This window comes from Theropithecus gelada, chromosome 9 (assembly GCF_003255815.1).
Source record: "Theropithecus gelada isolate Dixy chromosome 9, Tgel_1.0, whole genome shotgun sequence".
Classification (NCBI taxonomy): Eukaryota; Metazoa; Chordata; class Mammalia; order Primates; family Cercopithecidae; genus Theropithecus; species Theropithecus gelada.
Window position 1 is genome coordinate 122355356 of NC_037677.1, and position 24714 is coordinate 122380069.

The window sequence follows — 24714 nt, forward strand, 5'->3', positions numbered from 1 at the left end:
TCCCTCAAGTGATCTCTCCTCTGGTTTTATCTCCCAGATGTTTTGTTTTGTGTTATGTTCTAGTCAAGTTCTTTGGTATGGAGGTAGAAGGAAGTGGGCTAAACCTCACACAAGTATAGACATACACAAATACAAACAGGCTATGGTCCCAGAGTGGGTTACACGCTGCTCACCGATCAATCTCACCACCAAGTATGCACTGAGAAAATATTCTTTTCCCTAGGTAGTGGCTGTGAGGACAACAATAAATGTGCTTCATTTGGAGTGATCTTTTTCTACTTACTGGAACAAATATATTCTGCAAGCTTTTCTGCATTTCCACAGGTTTCTCCTTCTGTATCCAGGCCAATTTTACTCACTGAAAAACAACAAAGAAATGTATTTCTTAACATGGTTATTGAAGTCCTTTTGTTCCAGCGTTATTTTTTAACACGCAAATACACAGGTATGCAGTTTACAAATCACATAGAGGATGTCTTTTCTTGAAAGCCACTGAGGGAAGATCGCAAGTGTCTGTTCAGACGAGAAAGCATCAGGTCCTGGTACCTGCACCCCAGTTGTGTAGGTTAGGTAAGGGAAAGGACAGCCTTAATTACCTTCCCTGAGCCGCACATAACTCATCTACAAGAGGGGGAAACACCAACCATATGGAACTGTTTTAAGGACTGTGTCGGATAATAAGAGCAAACTGCTTGCCATCTAGGAGGAGCTCAACAAAGGCTGTTTTCTCTTCAGTCAGGAAGGAGATGATGGGCATTTGGTACTTTTTGTAGGAATCGGCATTACAGAGCCTTCATTTTGTTGGGAGGATGTGGCCAGACCACATCCAGAAAGGCGTCATGGCTTGACACGGCCAAACTAAAATGGAAGGAGGGGGAGGAAAGGTTTCATAATAATCTGCTAACAGGGACCCACAGCACTACAGATACAAGTTGTTGAGGATAAGGGGCTATACCAGCACTTCTGTGAGACCCTATTCATGAACCAAGCAAGAAGCTAACAGACGCAGGCTCCCCCTGCCCTTTTCCAGACAGCAAACACTTGGCCACTCCACAAAGCGTGCTGATGAAGGGAGGCCCCAGAGGCTGGCTCAGTCAACACTGCTACCTGCTCACAGGAATGCCAAATGCCTCTGAGGAAGGAAGTGCTGTGGGCTGTCCACTTAGGAGTCACACAAGAGGCTGGTTAGTAACAAATGGTACCTTTAATAAAAACACCAGCAGCTTTTAACTTATGGATCATTAAAAACATGCTGAATCAAAGAAAAATAAAGCCATAAACTCAGTTCAGGAACTAAGCCCTTGCTTATGCTACAGTGGCAACCCAGGCTGGACCTCCTCTCTGAGTTGAGAAGAGCTAAATGCATTAAAAACAAAAGCAAACAAAAAAACCTGTCAAAACCCCACAGGAACTGAACGGAGACATAAGAACTTAGCAGTGACACTGGTAATCAATATTGACATAAATATGCATTTTTCCCAAGTGATGAAACAATAATAACCATAACCAGAACATTAACTCTCATACATAGCTTTGCTAATCACAAAGTAAGCACTTGCTCATTTGATCCTTACATCACAACCCTGTGAGCAAAACAATTACTACTGTAGTTGAGAGAGAAGGAAGCTATTAAGCAGTGGCCAGCTCTATTTGTGAGGGCAGACACTGGGGCAACTTGGTCCACCCCAGTCCACAGAAGGCTCTCAAGAAATGTTTGGGGAATGCATATTTGGTCTAAGGTCTCAGTCCCTGCATGTGGCAAGACTGACTCTGCTTCAAGTCAGTACAACATTTCAATCAACACTCTGGCTGGGCAAGCCCATCTTAAGGGCTCTGCCCAAGTAAAAGCTGACAGTGAAACTTCAAATTGTCTCCAATTGTGTTAAATAAACCTGAGAGTATTTTTGACATTTGAGAGGTTAAGACACTGACTGCCACAGTTAAAGGGACTATAAGAATGTACTACCAAGTTTGGCTAATTTTTGTTACTTTTGGTAGAGAAGAGATCTCACCATGTTGCCCAGGCTGGTACAAAGAGTCTTTCCAAGTTGTTAATTTGCTAAACTATCTTCTGTGACATCACTGGTCTGGGTTTACAAGGTCAAGCAACAGTGGCTACTAAATGGCGCCCAGGTCCAACCTTGCAATCAGAAGGGAAAGTTGGGGCACCTGACCTTTGGGCAGCCAAACGGAAGGCTTTCCTATGATCTGGCTGGCTGAGTTGCAAGGTATCAACCCATAACCCAGACATCTTTGCTTCTTCAATACAAATTAAAATGTTATTAAAAGATGCACATATTATCGAACCAAATAACATTCTCAGATTTTATGTAGATCAAGTACAGTAAGTCCTCACTTAATGTCAACTATAGATCCTTGGAAATTGCCACTGTAAGTGAAACAACACACAGCAGGTCCTTGAATAACATCATTTCATTCAACTTGTTTTCATTACAACATTGGTGAGGAAAAAAATTTGTTTCATTATACCTCATTTCACTTGAAGTGGCAGTTTCCAAGAACCTATCAACAATGTTAAGTGAGGACTTACTGTATAACGTTACATAGCATGTACTTTTGAAAAAAATTTACTTTTAAATAAATAGAGACAGGGTTTCACTATGTTGCCCAGGCTGATCTTGAACTCCTAAGTTCAAGTGATCTGCCTGCCTCAGCCTCCCAAAGTGTTAGGATTACAGGCGTGAGCCACCACACCCAGCCAGTATGTACTATTTGCCATCTATTATTAATCATTAATTCGTGTAAAATTAGGTCAGGTTGCAACATTTATAAAGAAATACTGGCATCTTCTCTCACTGGATTTCCACAGCAAAACTCCTTGCTATTCACTGGAACCTTGTTTTCATTTCTATTTCAAGAAAATGTCTACTTTATCTTCTCTTTGCTTCAAATGTCCAACTTCCCTAACCTGATTCCCAGGCTCTAGGGAGCCAGGGGTGGCTCTTGACCAGAGGGCTTGTGGGCAGTGTAAAGTGGCTCCTAATGATCCCTGTGATCCATGCCCCTGTGTCATCCCTCCACTTGAGTGTGGGCTGGACTTACTTGATTCAAGCAAAAAGAAATGCAGAAGAGATGGATGCCACTTCCAAGATTAGGTTATAAAAAGACTGTGGCTTCAGTGGTAGGTGCTCTCTTTCGCTCTCTCTTGGATTGCCTTGTGACAGGGGAAGCCAGCTGCCATGTCTTAGGTAGCCCTCTCGAGACGCCCATGTGAATGAGCTGGGAAGCAGATCTTCTGAGGCCCGCTTACAGCTATGTGAGTGATTTTGGAAGCAGACCCTCCCCTCCCAAGTCAAGCCTCAAGTTGTCTGTAGCCCTGACCACCAGCTTGACTATGGCCTGGTTACAGAGAACCCCACTAAATCATGCCCAGATTCTGGCCCACAGAAACATTGAGATGATAAATGCTTGTTTCTAGCTAGTAAGTTTTGGGGGTAATTTGGGGGTAATTTGTTACACAGCAAAGATGACTAATACATTGGGCCTGGTCTCCTCCCAGCTATTGGTGCTCAACTTCTGATAACTCTCCAGGTTCCTGCTGAGATTCTAGTTGAACAGAAACCTCAGAGTTCAAGCAATGCCTCCTCCCTGTACCCTACTCAAAAGAGCTCCTTTGTACATTATTATTCTGAAAAGGTGAGCTAAAATAGAATGTTCAAAGTTGGGTGATTGACTTTCATGTTAAGGAAAAATGTGGTTTCCTTTCAAAGACATTTTTAAAAGTTACAAAATATCTAATTTCCTCTCTCCTTTGATAATATGTTCCCTGCATTTAGAACATGTCCTTTTCCTTCACAAGTGAATAAACAGAGACCAGACTGAGTCCAGTGAGTGCCTGAGACCAAGGCCCTGCTGTTTGTGTTGCACTTGATATGGTCCTCTCTCAGCCACTCTAAGTCTCAAGACATAGACGCTCATCATTGTATCTCATAGTCTTTTTTCTTGTTTTCTTCTCATATGACAGGACAGTGACAGCAAAATGCATAGTGATGCTACTGAAATCAAACTGAAGGGCATGTGATGCTCAAAATGTTTGCTTATCCGTGAATGTGTGAAAGTTTGGAAAGTGTACAAATGTACTGTATATTTGACAGTTGAGTTTTTGGTAAGAAATATAGAGAATGAAAGAAACTATTTTCTTTCCTCTCCTCATTCAGGAAAAAATGATAAAAGAAAGTAACAAGCAAATTCTTATTTTTGGGGGGAGATGTGCGGGAGGGAAGATGGTTTCCTTGGCAACCAAGCCACTGATTCCCTTTCCCTGGCTGATCTGCTGAGCTTGTAGTAAAAGTCATGCTGCTCAGAAGATCTAGGAATAATCTTTTAATTAGTTTAGCAACTCCCAACTGGTTTCTTCCCCAACTTCATTTTGTTCTCTGGAAAATGTGCTTTTAACTCTTAAACAATTTTCACTCATTTACACACTTCTCTAATATTTTCAAATTCACTGGACAAATTGAACTTTCTGAAACAAAGTTACAGGCTAATTTATGACAATTGCTAAGCATTGTTTTAAGTATATAAAATGTTTAATGTTAATTTAAAATGTTTAATGATTACTATTTACATTTTATGCTTTAAAAAGAATAAACTCAAGACTGGAAAAATGCACAAAATATTAAGAAAAGTGTAAAAACCAATGATAATATCACTATCTGGAGATTTAGGCTTTTAAAAAAGTTATGGTAAAAATACAAGATAAAATTTGCCATTTTAACCACTTAAGTACATAATTCAGTGGCATTATGTACATTCACAATGGAATTAGTCAGCCAAAGGGCACAAACATTTTTTTTTTTTCCAAGACGGAGTCTGGCTCTGTTGCCCAGGCTGGAGTGCAGTGGCGTGATCTCAGCTCACCACAAGTTCCGCCTCCTGGGTTCACGCCATTGTCCTGCCTCAGCCTACCAAGTAGCTGGGACTACAGGCATCTGCCACCATGCCCGGCTAATTTTTTTTGAATTTTTTTTTAGTAGACACAGGGTTTCACCGTGTTAGCCAGGATGGTTTCGATCTCCTGACCTTGTGATCTGCCCACCTCGGCCTCCCAAAGTGGGTACAAACATTTTAATAAAGCTTTTGCATACATACTGACCAAGTGGTTCTCAAAAGATGTAAACCAATTTTTAATGCCATTTGGAAATGATTGAATATATTTGTTTCATTGCATTCTTATCAATAGTATCATATATTTAATTAATTTTTGCAAATTTAATAAGCAAAAAATAATATTTTTAAACTGAGTTAAAGTGTTTTTTAAAACTGAAAAGGCTAAGCCATTTTTTGTTGTTTTATTTTTACCTTGACTCCTTACCTAGAGAAGCAGTAGCATTTCCAACCACATACACTGACTTGGCATTCCATTTTTCTTTCAGAGACCTTTCCCAGACTGTAAAACATGAAATTATATGTGAATTGTAAATACCTAAGTGGCCATTTGGACTATTGCCCAAGGCTGCTTGTTGACCCTAAGAAACTGTGAGCAAAGCAAACTATTAGTAACCAAATGTGAAGAAGAGCATCTCAAACTAAAATTTCATTTTCACTTTGTTCATGTTTTATAGGCAATTTTTAAAAAATTGCTTTCATAAATGTTTTAGTATTCCTTGCTTGAAATATTAGCTTATTTCCACAGTTGGTACTAGAAGAATTTTAATGGGAACCAGGAAATCAACATAACTTGAATAATCAAATTTGCATAGTGAAATTAAACACATTTAAATCTAGACCTTTAAAGAAAAAGACACTGGTCATTTAAAAAAAGCAACTTAAATGTCTTACAAAGAAATCCAATTGGTTTATTTGGGACACAAATCTGAAAGCAGTCAGCAAACTGTAATCTCAGAGGAGACGGTTCATTTATCCATCACACCAAAGTAAAAATAATAAATTTCAGATCAATTAACAAACACAATTTGATACAGATTATCATTTTATGATCAAACAAAATCTTTAAATATAGATTAAAGAAATACAAAGCGAAAATGGATTGTATAAATATATCATACAGCTACTGGGCATTCATTACATTTTTAGAAAACAGAGAAATAATAGTTCTTCCTTTCTAAACTCTGGTCATGAGCATAACCTTCCCTTAAATTCAAGAGCATTATTCCTCTACCCTTTACATCAAGGGAAATTCCCTTTGAAATAGTAACCAAAGATCGAGTTCCACTTTGCTTCCTACCCCACAAATATCAATAGTACTTATTCAAAACTTATCCATAGCATGTAAACAAACCACTTTCCAAGCCTCACAGCAGAACAACTGGAGTGAGCACTGGGTGGAGTCGGAAAGCCTGCCACGGAGCCGGCTCTGCCCCTTCACGTGTGTGTCTCGGGTGTCAGTTAACGCACCTTGTCTGTTTCTTCATCAAGGTGACTGGGATTAACTATACTCCTACTGCTTATTCCATGTGGTTGTTATGAGAATCAAAATAAGAAAATATATGGGAAAATGCATTTTAAACTTCATTATAAAGCACCAGAAAGAGTTATAGTGACCTTTCTAGGGTTTTCCTCTTTTTCATTATCTTCATCCTCAAAACATATACAAAAGGGAAAAATACAACTGCAAGAAAAAGCACCAGAGCGCCACTGGGAAAGAGTACGCATGCTTCCCCATCTGGAGTATAATCTAGAGTATAACGGGACGATCTTGGCTCACACAGCCTCTGCCTTTTGAGTTCAAGTGGTTCTTGTGCCTCAGCCTCCTGAGTAGCTGGGACTACAGGCATGTGCCGCCACACCCAGCTAATTTTTGTATTTTTTGGAAGAGATGGGGTTTCGCCATGTTGACCAGGCTGGTCTGGAACTCCTGACCTCAAGTGATCTGCTCACCTTGGCCTCCCAAAGTGCTGGGATTACAGGCATGAGCCACTGCGCCCGGCTGGCTCTGAGTTTCTTAGGTTCTCAGACTTTCTTTTCAACAGCAGGTGAACGTGTGTATGGGATGTTTAGGCTACAACGAAGCCTAGTTAAATGTGGAGACAGAATAACCAGAACTCACCACCGTCACTTACTCCATACCATCACTTACTCCATGCCCACTCTGCTCCAGGTAATGTCCTGGATGCTTCCCTTCGGGACTCAGACTCTGCAGCCTGAATCCTGCACTTGTGCTTTACGCATTGTGGGGGCCTGGAAAGTCCCATACCCTTTGTTCTTCAGGCTCCTCATCTGACAAGTGAAAATACTAAGCATATCTATCTCACAAGAAGAAGTATTCAGGACAGCGTCTCGCACAGAGTGAGCATTCAGTAAGTTCTACCTAACTAATAGTCTACTACTAGGAGAAAATCCCATTACTATTAGTAATAATCCCATGGTGAGAGGCCAAGGAACTCATTAATGTCCAAATGGCTGCATAAACGCAGGCCTAACTCACTCCAAAGCCCTTGCACAACCACTCTGCCCACTGCCTCCACCCATCAGTGTAACTGTGGAGGTGGGTGGCCCGAGTGTGAGGCCTGGCTGTGCACTGACTTGTTCTGTGCTTACTGTCCCAGCCTCAGTTTTCTCAATGGCAACGTAAGACATAAGATCACAGCAATGTGTGCCTCTGGATTATTATCTAGGATTAAGTGGGGTAATGAACATGAAGTATTCATTATACAGGGTCTGACATACAACAGGCACTCCATAAATGTTAGCTGGGAAGCCATTCAATTGCATTTATTAACAAGGTATTTGCTCAGGCTGAAACCCAGGGTTCTGCCAATGGGCACTGCCATTTTCATACTGTTCTGATAGTGAGAGAAGGAGGTGGGAAGACAAGTCAAAGAGATGACTGGGTCACTAAGTGCCTGACATGGTGGCCCTGACCATTTTCTCATAGTTACATTTTTTTCATCATCTCTCTTTCAGGAATGTAGTATTTATCCTATTTTCAGAGGAAGAAACTGGTGCCTGATACCTTCTAAGGGGACATATCAGTCCTTAGGAGGTGAACAACAAACAGGCAGGGGAAAGTCCCCCTCAGGGTCATCTGTCTGGGAGTTTAGGAGACAGTCCTGTCTCCTATTTCCCAAGGCAGAGTCTGTGACCTGATACCACTAAGCACTCATTTCTCTTAGAAGTGCAGGTGCTTCTGGAATTTAGTCTCCCACTAGGAGAAATAAGAGTAAATAAATGTCCAGTGGAATCCACAGCAGACCCACCCTCACCTTCAGTTTTATTGTTTTTCTCCAAACATAACTGTGCCGCTTCCACTGCTCTGGGGCTGGTAAAAATGAGTCCCCCGTAATCTTCAGGATGAGAAAGCTGCACACCAAAAAGCAATAAAGGCATTTTATACAATGGCTACGTTCAACATCTTCCAAGGAGCTATGACTCAGAATTCCAAATGCTTCACAACAGTAGTAGGTAAACTAATCCCTTCCACCAATCTCCCCAACACTTACTGAGTGCTTACTATGTGCCTGGAACTATTTACTCTAGGACTTTTAGGATACACAGGTGAATTTTTTATTCCCAGTATTTCCCCCAGGAAGCTCCCAGTCTAGGGCAGAGACAAGTGCAACACAGGATGATAAATGCACTGCAGCACAGAGGGAAGCCTGACGCAGCCTGGGATTAGAGTAGGGTGCAGGTAGTGGGCGAAGACTTGACCCGAATCTGTAACAAAAACGGGAATATTCAGGGGGTGATATCAGTGCTGAAGCCCTGATTTTCAAAGAGGATAATGGTGATATCATCTACGAACGTTTACTCTGAGCCAGGCACTGGGCTGCTGTGTACATCTGACTTCACTGAAGCTGTGGGCACTGAACTTTCACTCTGAAGCATTTGGAAGGCTTTACTGGACTTGTCTCCTGAAATTTTTATCACTCCTCACTGCAAGCAGAACTGAAGTTGTGGGCAGATGTCCTGGGTTTGAGTCCCAGCCCTGTCTCTTACTTGCTAGAGGTCTTAGCTGAGTTGCCTAATTTGGGACCCCAATCTCTAAAATGGGAGAATAACACTTCCCTGGCCTGCTGTGCAGAAGCTGGGGGTGAGAGGTAGATTAAATGAGAGGATGAGTGAAAGGGTTCTAGGACTGCTGAGGGCAATGCAGGTTTGCTGCTCTCACCATGACCTGCTCTCCTGACCCCAACCTCTGAGTCTGGGTGGCTTTCTGGAGGGGCTGACAGAGGCTCACTCACAGCCTCCCAACAGCAGCAGCCTCCTGGAGCCAGGTGAGGCTATGCTGCCTTGTTTTAAAGTTTGGGAATAAAATAAGGAGATAGTAAGGGCCCAGCGCGGTGGCTCAAGCCTGTAATCCCAGCACTTTGTGAGGCCGAGACGGGCAGATCACAAGGTCAGGAGATGGATACCATCCTGGCTAACACAGTGAAACCCCGTCTCTACTAAAAAATACAAAAAACGAGCCAGGCGAGATGGTGGGCGCCTGTAGTCCCAGCTACTCGGGAGCCCGAGGCAGGAGAATGGCGGGAACCCGGGAGGCGGAGCTTGCAGTGAGCCGAGATCCGACCACTGCACTCCAGCCTGGGCGACACTGAGACTTCGTCTCAAAAAAAAAAATAAGGAGACAGTAAAACAGTCCCTCTCTGGCTTCAGCTGGCAAGAGAAAAATCAAACACTAACATGGTGCTCAGTCACAACAGGACTTACCTTCTCAGAGAAACTGGGAAGAGACAAAAATTCAAATGATAAAACAGGGATCAAAGTGGCTTCAAGTCCATATAATCCTAATTCCTGCAAATGAAAGAATATAGTTCTGGATTGGCCAGGGCTGTTTTTAAAATAAAGAAACATTAACAATTTATTCTGCATCAGTTCCTCTGAGGTTTTGCAGACCCCACCCCTGCCCGCTCCAGGCCCCCTGACTCAGTAGAAAGGACACTGTGGGATAAGGAGTCTCAGGCCACTTACCCTGATATACGGATCCTGGCCACAGTCGTCTTCCTTAGCATCCTTCAGTAAAAGAACCTTCATTATTGCTTGGCAGTCCTTATAGGGTGCTGTGACAGAGCAAGGAAACATCTTAATATCTCAAAGACTCTTCCTAAGCGATTTCCGATGGGAAGGTACACAAGAAGAAGGCAATCAAACGCTTGTTGAAGAGATCCATCCCTCCCACACCATGACTTAGCACTAATGGGCTTGTTCTTTCTGAAGACCCCTGTCACTGATAAGGCCAAGAAAGAGCATGTTAGCAGTTGATATCACTTGGAAAAACAGATGAAAGCCATTAGTGAAAGCCAAGTGTCCTATGCCAAACATTTATGGTTCGGGGAAGAGAACTGATGCAAATTTAGGGTTGTATCAACAACAGAGAAATGGATATCTTACGTTTTAAGAAAATAAACAGCTTTTCCATTTCAAGATAAATATGCTAAGTACCTCAAAAGCACTTTAGGAAATAATTATATTGACTCTTCTACTTATTAAATATGTTTTCTAAACGTTGTCAAGTATCATAAGAGTCTAACAACCTGGAAAACGATTTGTTGACATCAAAAGCCTTATATACCTCATCCTCTTTCTTCCTATAATTTCACTTCTAAGAATACTAAAGCAATACTCACGAATGTGTCCAATGATTAACATAAAGATGCTCACACTAGAATTCTTTAGAATTACAAATAACTGGAAAGAATGTAAAGATCCAATGATGAGAATGACTAAATAAATCATGTTATAGATCTATGAAATCATTAAAATATTCACAAATAATTGCATGAATTATTTAATCACAAAACGTTAAGAAAAAAGCAAGATTCAGAATTACATAAATATTATGATTTTATAGATTTCATACATATATGAAAGGATATGCACCAAAATATTTCTTTTTTTTTTTTTTTTTTTTTTGAGACGGAGTCGCGCTCTGTCGCCCAGGCTGGAGTGCAGTGGCCGGATCTCAGCTCACTGCAAGCTCCGCCTTCCGGGTTTACGCCATTCTCCTGCCTCAGCCTCCCGAGTAGCTGGGACTACAGGTGCCTGCCACCTCGCCCGGCTAGTTTTTTGTATTTTTTTTAGTAGAGACAGGGTTTCACCGTGTTAGCCAGGATGGTCTCGATCTCCTGACCTCGTGATCCACCCGTCTCGGCCTCCCAAAGTGCTGGGATCCAAAATATTATTTCTGAGTGGTAGGTTAAAATGATTATTTTCTTCTTTACCTCTTCCAGTATTATACAATTTTTTTTTTAACTATGGAAACTATATTCCTCTTGTATTGGGGTCAGGGTGGAGCACATTATAATCATCCCGAAGGCTGGCCAGGCACGGTGGCTCATGCCTGTAATTCCAGCACTTTGGGACGCTGAGGTGGGTAGATCGCTTGAGCCCAGCCTGGGCACTATGGTGAGACCCTATCTCTGCAAAAAATTAAAAAGTTAGCCGGGCCTGGTGGCATGTACCTACAGTTCCAGCTCCTTGGGAGGATCACTTGAGCCTAGGAGGAGGAAGTTGCAGTGAGCCATGATCCTACCACTGCAGTCCAGCCTGGGCAACAGAGTGAAACTCTGTCTCTAAACCAACCAACCAACCAACCAACCAACCAATAAATGCTGCTGAGAAACTGCAGAATAAATCTGCTTGAGATGTAGATTATCATTCCATAAATGGCATCAGACCCACCAGTTACTTAATAAACATTACACAGTGGTTGCTAGGAGTCAACAGACTACATTGCTTGAAGCAGAAATGTGCCAGTTCTGGGTGCCATCACTTATAAATTACTACTGAATATATTTCTGGAGTATTATATTATTTATGGAACATTTTAGGAAAATTGGCTCAAAATTAACTGCTTTGTATCTAAGCACCAAACCTGGTGAACAAATATAATTATGAAATCAAGTTCTAATATTGCTGTTATCAAGGTGTTAGCTAGAGAGACTGGGGATTTGGAGGAATGGGCAGTATGGTTCCTACCACTTCCTGAAGTTACTTAAAATGTGTCTCACACAGAAATTGGGAGCCTACCCTTCTGCAATGGTCACTTTTGTGACACCTTGACAAGACTTTAGTGCTCAGTTTTTCCAAACACTACTCTAGGTGTTGCTGTGAAGGTATTTTGGAGATAAGATACATCAACTGGCTTTAAGTAAGGGAGATTATCCTAGATAACCCAGGTAGGCCTGATTCAGTCAGTCCAAAGGCATTAAGAACAGACCTGAGGAAGAGATTCCAGCCTGTGCAACTCCCTACCGCCCTTCCTGCAGGCCTGCCCTCCTTGTTGGCTTGCACTGTGGATTCAGACTTCCCAGCACCCACAGTTGCACAGGCCAGTTCCTTGGAATCATACACATCTCTTACTGGTTCTTGTTCTTTGATTGAACTCTAATACGCCTTCTAATTTGGCAGCTCCAGGAATCCGTACATCACTGAATGGCAGGTAAAACTTGGCATTTTTGTCTAAGGCATAAATCCTTTTGTGGCACACAAAGCAAGCAATTAGTGTGGGGATTAAAACGCAGATGCATAATGCTTGGAAGCAGGCAATCCTGTGGCCACAGGGCTCTCCTCAGCCCCACACCTTGTTCCGCCATGGATCTAGCCTCTGAGATACAGATCCCCACATTATCAAAGAATGTTCTTGTAATGCTTTCAAATACCAGAAGCCAGCCTCTCACAAGTGTTTCTATATAGTTCTCAGGCAGTGACGCCAAATCCCAAGCCTGGAATCCCCCTCAGGTAAATTAGATCTGCATTATTTACCGGGGCTGTGTGTACTCATTTCAGAACTAGTAAGTGCTATGAGGTGATCTGGTAGAGTGACTGGGGTGCTGATAATTAGTTACCTGTCCAGGGAGACCTCTGGGGAGCTGACATTTGAGTCATTTTGGCATGTATGATCTGAATGACAGCAGCAGTGCGGAGAAAATATTCAAGTGTCTGAAAGGGGCCTGGGTATCCCCAGGAGAGAAGGGTAGGTGTGGCTCAAGTGCAATGGACAAGGTAAGCTTTGGATTTCATGAGAAAAGGGACCCCATGAAAAGGTTTAAGACAGGATTGACAGTGATGGGATCTACACTTTAGAAACACCACCGACTTCTGGGGCAAGGAAGGACAGGGACCCCATGGGTCATAGTAAATTAGTCGAAAGGCATCGGTGACTGAATCAGAGTTGTGGCAGGGGTGCTGCCTTTAGCAAAGGCAAGGTCAAGAGGTGACTGGATCAAGGCTTCATATTGTAGAGTTATCAGGATTTGCCGATGTAATTCTAGGCAAAACTATCTGTCTATAGCCTAGTTTGAAATGGCTGGGATCAGCCTGAAAAGAAGTGTCTTGCTTCTTTGAATCCTACCTGAACTTTTTTTGGTTTGTCCAGCTTAATCCTATCAGTAAATCACATCTTTCCAGAACAGTAACTGTACTAGGCACCAGGCATGTGATATGATCCCTACATCATTATATTTATAGGAAGGTCAAATACGTACTTTATAAATCAGTAAAAACATAGTCATAATGCAGTAAGTCTTATGAAAGAATATTCAAGATGTATAACTGGTACATCTTATTGGGACTGGGAGGTGTGGTACAGATTGGCAGTTGCCCCTAAACATCTACGCTTCCCTTCTCCTCATAGAAATGGTACCGCTCATTAACTGGGCAATGGTTGCTGAAAATAGCAATGTGTAGTTAGATGTCAAGAGGTGACTAGGTTCTAGCCAACAGGATGCAAGATGAAGTGATATGCAAAACTTGTGAGTCCTGCACTTAGAAGGAAATGCTGGTCCCTCCCCTCCCCGTTTCTGGCTGGAATGTGGATGGGGTGGCCAGCTCCTTCATACTCGCAGAGGACAACCTAGGGATGATGGAACAAGACAGAAGGAGCACAGACCCCTTTGTATGACAGAGCTACCACTCCAGCTAGGACTTTTGCATCAGAGAAAAGCCAAGTCCTATCCTGTTTTAGCCACTGTTCATTTGGATCTCTGCTGGAGTGGCCGAATCTATATCTACTTAACACAAAGGAAAGAGGCTTCCTTGTGGAAGTGGGAAGCCCGAGCAGGGGCTGGTGCACTGCCCATGCTAAGGTCGCTTCACCTGAGAAACGATAAGTCCCAGTGGCTGGAGAGCACAGGGCAGAGTGGTGAGGGATGGCAGCAAGGCAGGCAGGGCCAAGTCTGCTGGGTCTTGTTGGGTCATATTAGGGAATGTGGATTGTATCTTAACAGCAACAGGAAGCTTCTTGTTCACAGATTTTTTTTTTTTTTTTTTTTTTTTAGAGGTAGGGTTTTACCATGTTGCCCAAGCTAGTCTCGAATTCCTGAGCTCAGGCGATCTACCTGCCTCAGGACCCCAAAATGCTGGGATTACAGGCGTGAGCCACCATGCCCAACCTTATAGATGTACTTCTCCTCTCTTTTCCTCATTTCTGCTTGCCCTTTTACCTTCTCCCTTCTCTAAGGTGATAATGTAAGGAAGGAAGTATGGTGCCATAGAATAAGCACAGGACTAAGGGCCAAGGGACCTGGCCTGTGGTCCCAGCTTTATGACTTACCCATGGTGTGATCTTGTTTTTTCCCACATTAAATGGGAATAACCTCTGCCCTACCAAGCCTGAAGGTGGTTGAGTGACTTAAAGAAGGTAAGAACAGCGAACAGATTTATTGAGCACTTACTGCCTCCCAGGCACTATTCTAAGAGCTTCACATGCATTAAGTCTACGAGGCTTAGAAGGAAGCTGAGGCATACAGAGGATGACACTCATCTGAAATCTCAGAGCTGCTAGGTGGCAAACCTGGGATTCACACCCAATCAGTTTGGCTCCAAAGTCTGCTCTTAACCCCCTACGCTATATTATGCCTCACATACACTTTGAATATGAAAATGTTTGGGAAAAATAGAGGTAAAAAATATAAAGGATCACTGTAGTACAAAGTGCTTAGTTTAGTTATGCAAACACCCCCAAGCAAAATCCATCTACCCATTGTAAACAGAGAAAATATTTCTCCTGGGTTCTAATCTGTGGTTCTCTTAGGTAATAAAACCGATGCTGGCATGAAGTTTAGGTTCTGGATAATAAAGAGGTTTCCTAAGATGTGTTGCAAATAAAAATCCAACTACTACCCTTATCCTTTCTCTTCTTTTTTAATCCTATATACAATCATTCCCAATGAAAGCATTTCTAATGTAAAATTAGGCCGGGCACAGTGGTTCATGCCTTTGAAAGTAATCTCAGCACTTTGGCAGGCTAAGGCAGGAGGATCGCTTGAGAGCAGGAGTCTAAGACCAGCCTGGACAACATAGTGAGACCCCCATCTCTACAAAAAATTTTAAAAATTGTTAACAAGGAGCCAGGCAGAGTGGCACATCCCTGTAGTCCTAACTACTCAGGAGGCTGAGATGGGAGAATCACTTGAGCCCAGGAGCTCAAGGTTGCCGTGAGCTATAATCATGCCACTGCACTCCAGCCTGGGTGACGGAGATACATCCCGTCTCTAAAATAATAATAACGCAAAATTGAAAGGAACTGTTGTTGATTATTCTTTGCTGTGCTAGAGTCACATATTATCAGGCTGATTGGGAAAGAAATCAATTGAGAAGCATGCACAGACAGGTTAACACATCGCCACTTTGGGCTTTAGGAAGAGGCTTGGTGGCGTAGAAAGTGTTTACAGAAGGGGGCCAGGGCCTGGTTTCCGGTCTAGGCCACTCTTGCCTCAGTCTCAGTTTCAGATTTCTGTATGTCTGAAAGGGGCTGTGAGCCTCTCCATTGTTGGCTTTTTTGAGGGACTTTCTTTCCTGTAGCAGATGCTCAGTAAGTATTTGTTCACCCTGTGGGAAAACAACAATTTCAAATTTATCCAGCATCTTTGAAACAGGGAGAATGATTACTTTTCATTAAAGAAAAACGGGACACTTGTCCCTCAAGTTGCTGCTTAGGTCTCTCCCAAGTGTACTCTACTTTCTTTCCTGTTCTAGTGTTTCTGTGTTTTTTTGAGATAGAGTCTTGCTCTGTCACCCAGGCTGGAGTGCAGTGGTGTGATCTCGGCTCACTGAAACCTCTGCCTCCTGGGTTCAAGCAATTCTCTTGCCTCAGCCTCCTGAGTAGCTGGGACTACAGGCATGCGCCACCATGCCCAGCTAATTTTTGTAATTTTAGTAGAGATGGGGTTTCAGCATGTTGGCCAGGATGGTCTCCATCTCTTGACCTCGTGATCCGCCTGCCTCGGCTTCCCAAAGTACTGGGATTACAGGTGTGAGCCACTGCATCCGGCCTAAAGTTTTTAAAAATAAACTTCCACTCCTGCTCTGAAGTTTGCCTCAGTCACTTTTTTAGCCTTATGCCCCCCAGTTGAATTTTCTTCTGAGGAGACAAGAACTGAGGTTGCTGCACATGCCTACATATTTGCTACTGGTAACATATTTGGTGCCACATGACTCAGATGGTAAGAGATCTCTACGCCTCGCTTTCTTCTGCTGGAGGCATCTGATCCCTGTGCAGTTTTTCTTCTCCTCCCTCTCTCCTGCTTGCTAACCAACCCCCAGAACAATTCCTCTTGGCCATACGTGACTGTGCTCTCTGCCAGCTGATTTCTTAGCTCACTCTGGTGGGTGGCTCATGGGAGTGGGAAGGACCTTAGGGTCTGTATCAAGCAGATCAGAGGCACTATATGGCCCTCCTTCATAGGAGGCTTGTGAGACTGGTGAGGCTAGGGCCTAAAAACCGTGGAATGTCTGGGGTTTCCTCTGCCTTTTTTCCAATGAAAATAACAAAACCTCTTGTTTCCCATTGAGGGGGAAAAAGGCAGGAGAAGCCCCGGCAGGACTGAAGCTGCTCCTGAAGCTTCCAAGATGAGATTCACCTTGGGACTGGTAAAAAGAGGGCTCGACCTAACTCTAGATTTACAGTCTAATGCTTGCTCTGCCATTTTACCCTCATATTTATGTTCATCAATCACGGATGAAAAAGAAAAAAAAAAAACTGACTGGAATAAGGGCACTTTACTGGTAAGAAAGAACCAAATCTCAAACCCATACTATGTTATGAGTATCAGCAGTAACAACAGCCACCCTTTCATTGAGCATTTACTCATGTTAATTACTGGGTGTATTAATCAGAGTTCTTCAGAGAAACAGAACCAATGGCATATATTTATATCTAGAAAGGTATTTGTTATAAGGTGTCAGCTCATGCAGTTATGGAGGCTGAGAAGTCCCACGATCTGCTGTCTGCAAGCTGGAGACTTGTAAGCAGGAAGGCTGGTGGTGTAGCCTGAAGGCCTGAGAGCCAAGGGTGTAGGTTCCAGCCTGAGTCTGAAGGCCTCAGCACCAGCAGCACCAAGGGCAGAAGATATCCCAGATCACGCAGTCAAGCGGAGACAGGATGCATTCTTCCTTTCCTGACTTTTTGTTCTATTTAGGCCCTCAACAGACTGGATGCTGCCCACCCACTTTGGGGAGGGCAATGCACTTTACTCAGTCTATCCATTCAAATGCTCATCTCTTCTTACAACATCTTCACAGGCACACCAAGAAATAATGTTTAACCAGATATCTGGGCATCCATGATCCAGGCAAGATGACACATAAAAGTAACTATCACACTGAGCTAAGCATTTTATATGCAAGATTGCAATCCTCACTTAAACCTGCAATGTAGGTGATACTAGCCTTCTTTGCAGGACGTGAAACCAAGTCCCTGAGAGGTCTGAGTAACTTGTCCCAGGTCACACAGTACAGTAAGTGGCAGAGATGGAACTTGGATCCTGGTCTGAAGCCCATGCTCATTCTCCTAACCACTTGCTACCATCCCTCTGCCTCATTAAGATAAATTCTGAGCTAAAGATGAACACTGAATGAGTGGTAAGCAATCTAGTACCTGCTGAGTTCAGCTCCCTGGAGTCTCAGTACTTTATTTACTTTCACATTCACTATTCTAAGTCACACTCTGACCATGAGCTCAACATTGGGAACTAATCTGAGGGCATAAAGTAAGGCTTTTTCCCCTACTTGTCTTACAAAAGTGATCCATGTTTACTGTGAAAGATTTGCAAACTACAGAAAAGTATAGTTCCTCAAACAATTAAACACAGAATTACCATATGATCTAGCAATTCCACTCCTACATATACACCCCAAAGAATTGAAAGCAGGGACTCCAACAGGTATCTGATACTCATGTTCATAGCAACATTGTTTACAATAGCTAAAATGTAGAAGTAACCAAAGTGTTTACTGGCAGATAAGTAGATAAACAAAATGTGGTCTCTACATGCAATGGAAGATTATTCAGCCTTAATAAGGAAGGAAATCCTAATGCATGCTACAGCATGGGATTAACGTTGAAGATATCATGCTACATGAAATAGTCACAAAAGGAAGAATACTGTATTACCCCACTTACATGAGGCTTCTAGAATAGTCAGATTAATAAAGATGGAAAGTAGGCCGGGCGCGGTGGCTCAAGCCTGTAATCCCAGCACTTTGGGAGGCCGAGACGGGTGGATCACGAGGTCAGGAGATCGAGACCATCCTGGCTAACACGGTGAAACCCCGTCTCTACTAAAAAAATACAAAAAACTAGCCGGGCGAGGTGGCGGGCGCCTGTAGTCCCAGCTACTCGGGAGGCTGAGGCAGGAGAATGGCGTGAACCCAGGAGGCGGAGCTTGCAGTGAGCTGAGATCTGGCCACTGCGCTCCAGCCTGGGTGACAGAGCTAGACTCTGTCTCAAAAAAAAAAAAAAAAAAAGATGGAAAGTAGAAATGTCATGGAGGGAGAAGAAGGGAGTTGTTTAATTGGTACAGAGTTTCAATTTTGCAAGATGAAGAGTTCTGTCAATGGATGGTGGTGGTGATGGTTACACAATGTGAATGCACTTAATGCCACTGAACTGAATATCTAAAAATAGGATGGTAAAATGTATGTTATGTCTCTTTTACCACCATTAAAAAAAGATAAATAAACAGGAAAAAAAAAATTGGCCATATCTCAGTGCAACTCTATTGATATGTTCACATGGTCTTTCTGAGTCTTTTTTCTAATCGTAGCCTTTTGATAGGTCTTTTTTGACAGCTTCCTCTCTTCTCCATTACAGGAACATGTTTTTGCAGTTGTGCGACCCAAATGGGCCATTTCAAGCTGCCCCATCGGATGTGGAGCGCTGATGTGTATTACTTTAACACCCATGACATGGCCGGGTAGACAAGACTCCCAGGAAAGACAGAACTCACAGAACACGATTATGGGGAATCTGGGCTCCTGGGGACCTTCAGGGCCTCCCATCTCCTACTGACGAAGGATCACTGATTTATCAGATGTTACCCTGCTTAAACAGAAGCAGCCTATTAGGGCAGCTCACTCCATTCCTAGAATCAAACATACCCAACCCACTCCCCTTATTTTACAGAGAAAAATCAGTGGAGAACGGTAGATCTTATTCCTAGAAAGCTGATGAGCCCCGTTTCTCTTGCAATGGAAAGACCTGGCTGCCCTGGGCCACATCCCCACCTGCCACAGGGGCTGGCAGCAGAGGCGCGTGCGCTCTGCAGTTGGCCACAGTCCCCTCCACTCTTCTCTCAAAATAGGTTCGGGTCTTTAACCTAGACTACCCCCACTGGCCCCGAAGCTTTTCTTTTATCTTTGAGATGGAGTCTCCCTCTGTCACCCACGCTGGGGTGTGAAGTGCAGTGGCGCGATCTCGGCTCACTGCAACCTCCGTCTCCTGGGTTCATGTCCGTCTCCTGGGTTCATGCGATTCTCCTGCCTCAGCCTTTTGAGTAGCTGGGACTACAGGCGCGCGCCACCACACCTGGTTGGTTTTTGTATTTTTAGTAGAGACGGGGTTTCGCCATGTTGGGCAGGCTGGTCTCGAACTCCTGATCTCAAGTGATTCACCCATCTTGGTCTCCCAAAGTGCTGGGATTACAGGTATCTGCCACCACGCCCGGCTAAGTTTCGTCTTTTTAGTAGAGTTGAAGTTTCACCATGTTGGCCAGGCTGGTCTCGAACTCCTGACCTCTGGTGATCCACCCGCCTCGACCTCCCTAAGTGCTGGGATTACAAGCATGAGCCACCGCGCCCGCCCTCCCCGAAGCATTTTTAATTGCGGTGCCGGCTTTAAAAAAACTTTCAGGTCAAGAAACGCGCTCCAGAAGCGCGGCGAGGGTACGTTGGCCAGGCGCCTTCCGTCACCTGCGCAGCCGTAGGGGCCGCGGACCTCCCCGCCTGGGCAGGACCAGGTCCGCAGCGGCCTCGGCGCCCTGGCCCCGCTGTGTAATACACTGCCCGGGGCTGGGCCCCTGCATGCCCGCGGGCCTCGGCGTCTGTACCCGGTACCGCGGGCGGCGACACCTACCTCGCGGGGCTGGGGAGGATCGAATGGGCTAAGAGACGGGACCGTGCCCAGCACCGGGCCTGGCACACAGCGGGCACCCAGTCTGGGGGCGGTGTCGCGCAGTCCCAGCGAAGAGGCTGCTGAGGCTGCAGGAGCAATGACAACAGGAGGGGGCCACCCCCTGCCCGCGCAGCCTAAGGGGCCGCGGCGGGCCGGACCCCGCACCTCAGCCCCGGGATGCGGGGGCGGCCGCGCGCACAGCTAGGCGCTCGCGCATGCGCACCGACATCCAGGCCACGGAGCGAGGACAGAGGTTAGATGGGTTGAACCATTACGGGAAGGGGGGGGAAGCTTTGGGAGGAGTGAGGGAGGGTGGAAAGAGGAAGAAAAAAGCAAGATAGGACCGCAAGCTGGACGTAACTGGAAGGGATCATGACTGCGGAATCCAGCAGGGGCACTGGAGTTGTTGTGCACTCAGCTCCGAGCTTCTTCGTAGTCCCTCACCCCCGTGGCTACTATGGACTGATCCGGAAGGGCAGGCAGGGGGAAGCTGCGCAGGCGCAGTGTGAGCGGTAACATGGCGTCCAGGCCTAAGCGGCGGGCCGTGGAAAGTGGGGTTCCGCAGCCGCCGGACCCCCTAGTCCAGCGCGACGAAGAAGAGGAAGATGAAGTCGAGGATGAGGACGAAGACGATGACGACAGTGACGAGGGAGAGGATGAAGAGGACAACGTCATTGACGAGGTGGGAAGGACACGCTTCCCTAGTTGGTTTATACCTGAGAAAAACTTTCTGGCAAGCCCAGGCTGTGTAAAAATAGTGTAGTGACTTCCCTAACCCTGAGGGTCTGTGAGGAAAAGCTGGAGATAAGTTCTTTCTCAGGTTTCTCCTCGGTCTTTCACACACTGCAGCCACAGTGGTTATTTTTGAAAGGCCGACTCCGGACCGGTTAACCTCGCAACCCGCGTTCCCCCGAAAAGGCCCGCCGCAACAGGTGTGTTCTCGCCCTCTTTAGTTCTCAGGCTGAAGCCTCAAATCCTGAATCGGCCACCGCGAGCCCGCAGAAGGGGCCCTCTCCCCGCGGGGCAGCAGCTGAACTCTTCATTCTGCGGGCGGCACTCACGTGGGCCCTCGGTTTCTTGAAGGCTCCTGCCGGGTTCTACCGTAGCAGCTTTTTCAGACGCTCTTCATCCTGCAGAGTTTTCCCTTTCTTCTTCAGATCTCAGCTAGGCTGTATTTTCTGGCTCCTGGGGCAGCTGACCCAAATCGTAGGTAAATCTTTGGCTTCATAGTCTTATAGAACTGGGTTCTTTTCTTCAGAATAGGTCCTATAGTGCCTGGAAATATAGGTACTTATTATTTGTTTAATAAATAATTAGGACTGAATGGTCCTTCAGACCACTGAATGTGTAAATAGATACCTCAACCTTAACTTGTCCAAAGCAGATTTGTATAATAATTCATGCCCCTCTCTTAACCGTCACCGTTTCTGTAAATGGCCCCTAAAATCACCAGCTGCTCTAACCCAAAACTTTAATTCCTTAACTTTAATTCCTCCCTTTCCTCATCCTATATTCAGTCCATCAGTAAATCCTGTTATCCAGACATTTCTCAGCACTGATTCTGAGACCATCGTAGTCCACACCTCCATTATCTCTTGCCTGGACTACTATTTAATGTAACAGCTTTTAACCGGCGTGCTTTTCTCCATTCTTGTTTCCCTACAATCAGTCTATACTCCATCTACAGTCAGAGAGATCTTGTGGGTCTGATCTCACGCCTCTGCTCAGAATGCTCCATTGGCTTTCTAGTTCATTTACAAGAAAATCCAGAATCCTTACGTTTGAGGGACAGAAAGGCAGCCTGGATGGCTGGATCAGAATAAGGAAGAGAGAGTGATAGGAAATAAAATCAGAGCGGTAACCATGAGTCATGAAGAGCATGGAGGGGAGGATACAGAGAAGCATGGATGCAGGATTAGAGTTGACACCATGACGTGTGCAGGTGATCAGTCTTTCCTTACAGATCTTTACTTTGGCTCTGTGCCTTAAATGCCATCTCACCATTTTTCACTTAGAACTTTAACTGGCTATTTTATTACTTTTGGGTTATAGAAATCAGTGCTTCTTGTGTTAACATGGGAAATCTATCAGACCACCACAGTCTTAATTCTAAATCACCTGGGAATGAGGGACAGGGCTCTTTTCTACAAACATGACTGTTCCTGCTGAAACCATGTGGAGATGAGCCCATACCCAGGAAAAGGGTGCTGGGACAGATACTCCATTTGCTGCCCATTTCCCTGGTGGTGCCATAATAGTCTGGGACAGAGGTCCAAAACGTCTGTCTAGGCAAAAAAAAAGCAAAAAACCAAAAAAACACTAGATGAACATCATTTACAGAATGTATTTATGTCTAAGGAATAAGTTTAAGTCCTGAGTAATGACAATTTGTTATTTGGTTTAGTTTGATCCTGTTTGGAACACTCCCACCTGACCCCTTGTTTTGCTGCTCACATAATCTGGCTGAGTTAGCATTTGAAGTCTGCAAAGCTGGACTTAAAAGAGTTCAAATTGGAGCTGGAATTGCTTCAAAATTCCAGGGCCTTGCACATTTAACAATTAAGGAAGCCTTAGATATCATATGTAGTCAGGGTGGCAAGGTAAAAGGAGGTCTGATTTCCTCTGTGATGTCCTTCAGCTAAGACCTAAATTCCCAAACCATTAAAACCTGAAGTGCCTCAAAATATATTATTTCATCAGAGCCCCAAGTTCATTGTGTCACTTATCAAGGTATGATTTAGGGTCCTCAAGGACTGATCTTGTTAGTGTTTAAAAGGAAGTAGGTTTTGTTTTTGGCGTTTTAGTGCCATCTTCTAGATTCTGTTGTCTTGCAGATAAAGATCTGGGAGCCCAGCTACACATTCATTCTTCTAGTCCCTTGTACTCATCATGTCTTCTTCTGCCTTAGGGCCTTAGTTTGTGCTGTTCCCTGTACCGGGAACTCTCTTTGCCGTTTTCTGGTTCCTTGCTCAAGTGTCACTTCTTTAAGGAAGCCTTTCCTGACTGACTTCTTATTTTTTAAGTTGTTACAGCACTGTGTACCTTTGTTTTACAGCACTTACATTTATTTCTATAAATATTTCCTTAATGTCTGTATTCCTCCCTAAATCGTAAGCTGCACGAGAGCAGGATCATTTGTGTCTGCCTTACTAACCTTTTCATCTTGAGTGCCTGGCACAGTGCTTGGTACCTGGATTGGTACTTAATAAGTATTTGCTAAGCAAATGACGTGTAACCTCAAATCCATGGGCTAAGTCAAGCTCTAGACAATTCCAGGGACTTTTGAAGTGATTTTGATTTTTGCACACCCTTTTTGCAATCAGGAAAATAATTTCTCCTTTGTGGCTGCTGTGTCTGATTTATTTGAACCGGATTTTCTCAACATTTAAACTAGGTTATTCTGAGTGTTTTGTTTTCTCAGGCTTTTGTGTCACATGAAGAAAGAGTGTGAAGGTGCTTTGTATTCTCTACAGATGGCAATCTTGTCAATGTTTGCCTATTTTAAAGTCTAGATGTTTGTAGTTTTTCTGGTAACAACTATTTTGTGTGTTATTTACAGGAAGTGAATATTGAATTTGAAGCTTATTCCCTATCAGATAATGATTATGATGGAATTAAGAAATTACTGCAGCAGGTATTGTCTTTTATTTATTATGCATAAATTTCCTCTTCTAAGAAAAATCGGGCTGGGTGCAGTGGTTCATGCCTATAATTTCAGCATTTTGGAAGGCCAAGGTGAGAGGATCGCTTGAGCCCAGGAGTTTGAGACCAGCCTGGGCAACATAATGAGAACCTGTCTCTACAAAAAAATAAAAAATTAGCCAACTGAGGTAGCACACACCTTTAGTCTTAACTCCTCAGGAGGCTGAGGCCAGAGGATTACTTGAGTCTAGGAGCTCAAGGCTGCAGTGAGCTGTGAATGCACCACTGAGCTCCAGTCTGGGCAACAGAGCAAGCCTCTGTCTCTTAAAAAAAAAAAATTCAGGTCATTCAATACAGGCTTTCTCAAATTCAAATTTGTAGAATTTCCATTTCTGTCCTCTCTACCTTGCTTGGAAGAAAGAATTATTTCCTTTCATCTGCTAATTAGTTGAGCTATTTTTTTCTTTTTAATTCACAATTCTTATGTAACAGTCATATAACTGTGCTGTTTGGTGCTATAAAATTGATGCTTGCTGCTTCTCCTTATTCTTTTACTCATATAATATGACTGGTTCTTTAACCTTTATAGCCTCTACTGTCCTTTTCACCAAATTCTTTGGCCTTATGTTTATCCTCTCTTCTCCCTTTTTTTCTCCCCCTCCCCCATTACTTCTGTATTACCACTGACTGCTTTTCTGAAATTTCGTAATCTTTAGCTTCTTTGACTCTCCTGGGCTTTTCTTTCCCTCTTGGGATTG

General features: G+C 44.0%; 2 protein-coding genes across 10 annotated transcripts in view; one reads left to right on the forward strand and one right to left on the reverse strand.

Moving 5' to 3' along the window:
• The window catches only part of UROS (uroporphyrinogen III synthase), a 29112-nt gene extending 19006 nt beyond the window's left edge, over positions 1 to 10106 (reverse strand). For 4 of the 5 annotated variants that reach the window (XM_025395632.1, XM_025395630.1, XM_025395633.1 and 1 more), the window contains exons 1-5: positions 9895 to 10106; positions 9634 to 9717; positions 8187 to 8283; positions 5336 to 5410; positions 284 to 358 (exon numbers count right to left, since the gene is read on the reverse strand). In XM_025395632.1, the coding sequence (XP_025251417.1) occupies positions 284 to 358; positions 5336 to 5410; positions 8187 to 8283; positions 9634 to 9717; positions 9895 to 10005 (442 nt within the window). In that variant the 5' untranslated portion in view covers positions 10006 to 10106. Of the gene's footprint in view, positions 1 to 279; positions 359 to 5335; positions 5411 to 8186; positions 8284 to 9633; positions 9718 to 9894 lie in introns of all 5 variants that reach the window. The other variant, XM_025395634.1, reaches the window with a different exon arrangement.
• A 10696-nt stretch (positions 10107 to 20802) lies between these two features.
• BCCIP (BRCA2 and CDKN1A interacting protein) overlaps positions 20803 to 24714 on the forward strand; it is a 28644-nt gene continuing 24732 nt past the window's right edge. For 4 of the 5 annotated variants that reach the window (XM_025395624.1, XM_025395625.1, XM_025395628.1 and 1 more), the window contains exons 1-2: positions 20803 to 20996; positions 23874 to 23948. In XM_025395624.1, the coding sequence (XP_025251409.1) occupies positions 20832 to 20996; positions 23874 to 23948 (240 nt within the window). In that variant the 5' untranslated portion in view covers positions 20803 to 20831. The remainder of the gene's footprint in view (positions 20997 to 23873; positions 23949 to 24714) is intronic. The other variant, XM_025395629.1, reaches the window with a different exon arrangement.